The sequence below is a fragment of the Hipposideros armiger genome, unplaced genomic scaffold (genome assembly GCF_001890085.2).
Source record: "Hipposideros armiger isolate ML-2016 unplaced genomic scaffold, ASM189008v1 scaffold_192, whole genome shotgun sequence".
Classification (NCBI taxonomy): Eukaryota; Metazoa; Chordata; class Mammalia; order Chiroptera; family Hipposideridae; genus Hipposideros; species Hipposideros armiger.
Genome location: NW_017731542.1, coordinates 1,903,488 through 1,909,078, shown reverse-complemented (window position 1 = coordinate 1,909,078; position 5,591 = coordinate 1,903,488). Strand labels below are relative to the sequence as shown.

At 40.9% G+C, this 5,591-nt stretch overlaps 1 protein-coding gene across 1 annotated transcript in view; it reads left to right on the top strand.

Annotated features, from left to right (window-relative positions):
• The window catches only part of DOCK4 (dedicator of cytokinesis 4), a 392,534-nt gene that overhangs the window by 239,642 nt on the left and 147,301 nt on the right, over positions 1 to 5,591 (top strand). The window contains 2 exon segments of the mRNA XM_019653023.1: positions 4,610 to 4,734; positions 5,497 to 5,588. Of these exon segments, the coding sequence (XP_019508568.1) occupies positions 4,610 to 4,734; positions 5,497 to 5,588 (217 nt within the window).

The window sequence follows — 5,591 nt, the reverse complement described above, 5'->3', positions numbered from 1 at the left end:
TAGAAATGTGACAGGATTTGTCCATGTAAACATCACTATCCAAAAAGTTGCCGTTTCTTGACATCTCTATTTTAATTATTTTGTATTCATTACTCTCAAGCACCCACCCACCCCTAGTCCAGGGATCCTCTGGTGTTCCCTGTGTCACTGAAGTGTTTCCTCCAAAAGCATCAGTCTGGGAGGAACGGATGCGTAGCCAGTAGATAGTGACTTGGCCTGAGGGCTGTGTCATTCCCCCAGGGTTCAGGGAGAGAAGAAGGAGTCTGTCTGTTGCTGGGACTTGAGCATGTTTCGGAACTGGCTCAGGAAGTTTCCTGGATTACGCTTTTGTGGATGTTTCAGAAACTATGGACATGGCTAGCAGCGTTCTTCCGAATTCTCAGGAGAGCCTCATGGGCAGGACTTGAAGTAGAAAGCATAAAGGACTTGGCATGGTGCCATACTGTTCCTCCCACCAGTCTGTGGTATAAATTCTCAGTTGGGCCTAATACGAGCTTTGAGCTTTAAGGTAAGGAAAAGAGGAAAGTAAACGTGAAATGGAAGAAAAGGGAGAAAGAGCATTTGGAGAAAATTGTTATAGCTCAGAAGTTGGAAAGTGGAATACAGGCTAGTTTTAGTAAAACCTGTCCTGTTGTCCTTGTACTTAAAATGTGTTTTCATGGTTGTTTTTTTTTTTCATTTTGATCATTATATTCAGAAGATACAGCAAAACATAAATTAAAAAAATACCCATAACCTCATAAACTACAAATAATCAATGTAATCATTTTATCACATGATAAAACATTGCAAATATTTCTCTCTGTGTGCATATATTTATTAAAAAGTAACATTCATGAAACAAATATTTATTGAACACCTACTGTGTGTCAAGCACTTTACTGGGCATTGAAGATGCATCAGTGAACACAGCTAAATAGTTCCTCTCATAGAGCTACCATTCTAGAAAAGGAAGATAGATAATATCTGCGAGCAAATCAATACATACTTTATCAGGTAGTGATAAGTGCAGTGAAGAAGACTAGATTGGGGTTAGGTGCTAGAAAGTGATGTTGCTGTGTTGCCATTTTACATAGGGAGTCAGGAAAGACGTCTCTGATAAGGAGATGTGTCAAGTCAGCAACAACTAAAAGCAGTAAAGGTGTGAGCCCATAGGTGTCTGGGGAGAGACTATTCCAGGCAGAGAGAACAGCAAGTACAAAACAGTTGAGAGTGAAACATCCTTGGCATTATGAAGGAATAGCAAAGAGGCCAGAATGAGCAAGCGAGTTTGGAGATGAAGCCAAAGTGGTAACAAGGAGGTGGACCCTGTATTGCCTTTGGGTTGTGGGGAGGACTGTGGATTTTATTTGGAGTGAGGAAGGCCATTAGAAGGTTTAGATTGAGAGGAAGTCTGGCAGCTATATGGAGAATAGATTGTGGATGGGCCAGGTGGTAACAGAAAGACCATTCAGGAGGCTTTTGCAGTCCTGCAACTAAGAAATTATAACGTGCTTTGCATTAGGATAGTAGTGGATTTGATGCTTTTATTACAGATTTATTGACAGATTGGATCTGAAAGAAGGAGAAAAGTCAAGGATGACCCCAAGATTTTGGCCTGAGAATGAAGTGGCCATTTAATGAAGTGGGGAAGGTTACGGCAAGAATCTGTTAGGATAGCAAACATCACACATTCCATTTTAGACATGTTAAATCTGAGAAGTCTATCAGACATTCAAAACATCAACTAGACAGTTGAATGAGGTCCAAGCTAGACACTTAAACTCGAGAATGAGAATGTATAGTTTGGTGGTGTGCTGTAAATGTTAATAACCAGCCCTCGGGGTGGGGGACAGGGATAAGGGGAGCCCTGAGTTCCAGTGTTTGCCGCTTGCCATGGGGTAAATACACACAGCATGGCCAATTTCAAGCTACCGACATAGTGTCGTTGAACTTGGAGTTGGGGAAAGATCATGGGAGANGCCGGCCCCCATAATTTCTTTATCCAATCTTCTATTGATGGGCATTTCAATTGTTTCCATATCTTGGTATTGTAACTAATGCTTCAGTGAACATAGGGGTGCATATATCTTTTTTATTTAGTGTTTGTATTTCTTCAGATAAATACCCAGAATTGGAATCTCTGGGTCATAAGATAGTTCTATTTTTAGTGTTTTGAGGAACCTCCAGACTGTTTTCTGTAGTGGCTGCACCAATTTTCAATCCCACCAACAGTGTATGAGGGTTCCTTTTCCTCCACATCCTCACCAACACTTGTTATTACTTGTCTTGTTGATAATAACCATTCTGACAGGAATAAGTTGGTATCTCATTGTGGTTTTTATTTGCATTTCCCTGATGATTAGTGACATTGAACATCATTTCATGTGTCTGTTGGCTATCTGTATGTCCTCTTCGGAGAAATGTCTGTTCAGGTACTCAGCCCATTTTTAAATTGGATTGTTTGGGGTTTTTTTTGATGTTGAGTTGAATGAGCTTTTTATAATTTTTGGATATTAACCCTTTAGCACATGTATCATTAATGAACATTTTCTCCCATCAGTAGGTTGTCTTTTCATTTTGTTGATGGTTTCCTTTGCTGTGCAAAAAATTTTAGTTTGATGTAGTCCCATCAAACTAAAGGAGATAGAGCAGAAAAAATATCACTAAGAGCAGTGTCAGACAGTTTACTGCCTATGTTTTCTTCTAGGAGTTTTATGGTTTCAGATCTTAGATTTAAATCTTTAATCCATTTTGAATTTATTCCTGTATATGGTGGAAGAAGGTGGTCCAGTTTCATTTTTATTTTTTGCATGTATCTGTACAAACATGATTTTAAATAGTTTGAAATGTGTTGCTTTTCTTCAGGAATTCCAAGTTCATTGCCTTCTCAAGTTGATTCGTATGAGCTGTTATGAAAGTACTAGAAATTCATAAGACAGATACCACTGTATCAGTTATTTTCACTCATGTATTTTTATAGACTCTTTGTAAAGGGTGGTTAAGATTTCATCCTTTTTGATGAAATATTGCCATTTGCAACAACATGGATAGATCTTAATAGTATCATGCTAAGTGAAAGAAGTCAGACAGGAAAGGCAAGGACCATGTATCACTCATATGCGGGACATGAAACAAAAAGCAACAAATGAACCAACAGAAAAAGAGCTCATAGACACAGACCACAGAATGGTGGCTCCGGAAGGGAAGGAGGTAGGTGAAGATGAAGAGGGTGAAGGGGGTCAAATATATGGTGACGGAAGGAGACCAGACCGGACTTGGAGCGGTGAGCACACAATAGAGTATACAGATGTTGTCATATTACAAAGTTATGCACCTGAAATTTATGTAGCGTTATCAACCAATGTTACCCCCGTAAATTTAATTAAAAAAATAAATGGAAAGATTTCATCTTTTTAAGACTTACTCAGTATCTCTATTTTATTGCCCTCCTGTTTCCTAATCACCCCATGGCATTTGAGAAGGATGCCGTCATAAAAAGTTGGTCATTACGGAGCAAGGTGACCAGGCACGCTGGTATTCCCCCATGCTTTTGAAAGCTCGGGTACTTCCTTGTACACACTTGGGTCAGGGAATTTTACAAGTCTCCCAATCGTGGGCGTATTTGTATGGTTATTGCCCCTGCTAGTGATTTGCTTTCTTCTGGGGAAGTTTTGTATTAGAAAAAAAGAGTATTGCTTTTGATTCTTCCAATGTTTGAAAGCTAGGTTAAGTAAAAGCAAATTCAACCTCGCCAACCTGACCGGCATTTACTTGTCAGAACTTTCTAGTAGCCCTTTGTTCACGCATTTCTCACGTCCCTGTCCGCTCACCCCTTCACCCTGATTTCATTCCTGTAGGAGTGGTAAAAGCCTGCTATTAGCATGCTCGTCTGAGTTTGCTACTTGGCATTAAATTCCTCTTTTTTTTTTGCAGTAATCAGATAAGGGTGAGATTAAAAAGCTTTCAAGGTTTACAAATAATAGGTGGCACATGTGTACATGGAATATGTCAGTTTGAATCTAGGGCCTTTCTTGTTTGTTTTATAGCTTGATGGCAAGAAATATTAAGTAAGTGTGCCTGTATGACTGAATTATTCTACATCTGTGTTCATAAAGCTCCAGTCTGGGCTCTTCCAGCAGTGAGATCATTTGGTCCAAATTTTGGAAAAGATTCAAATTCTGATGGTACCCTTTGCAGTCAGTCCTACCATTTTATCCCATTTAGATATTTCTTCTACTCTAAAGGCTGTGACTATAAAGTGTTAAGACTGGTTTCTTTGAGCGAGCCCTGCCAGGTGGTCATTTTGTGATCACACCTCATCCATGAAATGAGGGAAACACTGAAAGATGTGAAACTTGGACAACACCTTTGTGCTCAATCCCGGCACTCACCTCCTAAGTGTACAATGCCAGCATTGCTCGTTCAGACCTGCAGAGGCTGACCTGTACTGTTCTTGGAGATTGGCAGTGAGGGTGAGGACCCTTTTAGAAAAGTGCTCAGAGAATGTATGTTTCATTTATGTGTGTGCTATAACACTAGACTTTATGAACTAAAGTTTTTCTTCATACAGTACTTGATTACACTTCCTCGTGTGTATAAAACGGTTTGAATTTTCCTCTCCTGGCAGGTGAAATGAGGAATGATTTATACATCACTATAGAAAGGGGAGAATTTGAGAAAGGAGGCAAGAGTGTGGCCAGAAACGTGGAAGTTACGATGTTCATTGTAGAGAGCAGCGGCCAGACCTTGCAGGTACGTTCATGCTGATATTTTGTGGTAAGTCAATTCTGTATCATCGCTTTGGGTTCATTCTTAAGGAGATCAGTTCATTTCTGATTTACAATATTTTCAACCTTACTTGTCTTCTCCGCCCTGTGTATGTTTTTAATCATTAAAATGTGTCTCAGAAAGGAAAGTAGGAAAACAAAACGGCTTTTGCAGTTTAATTGTTTAATTAATTGTGTCAACAATTTCCTCAGAGCTAATATTCGGTCAGTATAATATTTTTTATGCCATTTAACTTTTTCCCTTTCATCTGTTATAGTTTGGGAGATGAATACTTTTCCCCTGGCAGTTGATAAAAACAAAAAAAATACACATTTAATTTGATGTGTTTTCATTTTGACCACAATAAGGCGTGAGGATTGGGGTATGACTAATCGGGGTGATAATCACGGGTTCCTTTATGGCATGTGTTTTGCGTGAGCCCGGGGCTGAGTGAGTTTCACAGGCTTTTGACCGCAGCGGATGGAGAACTTTGCTGCGTCGTTGGGCACGTCAATGCCCATGTCGCCCACGTCACCCACGTCAGCGAGGCCCTGGGAGACCAGCCTCAGCGTTAAGTGGCCGCATCCCTCTGGCAGCAGCACGTGCAGGAACAGCGTGCAGGGGTCTGAGGGGGTCATTCCACGTGCTGTGCTATTTGGGGAGCCGGCCGACTGGGCAAAGCGATTGCCCGCTTTCGAAATAGCTTTTAAACGAAGCTGTCTTTCAACCGCGCGTTTCCTCTGCCAGGACTTCATCTCCTTGGGCTCCGGAGAGCCGCCCGCCGGCGAGTACCGCTCCTTCGTGCTGTATCACAACAACAGCCCGCGCTGGGCCGAGCTGCT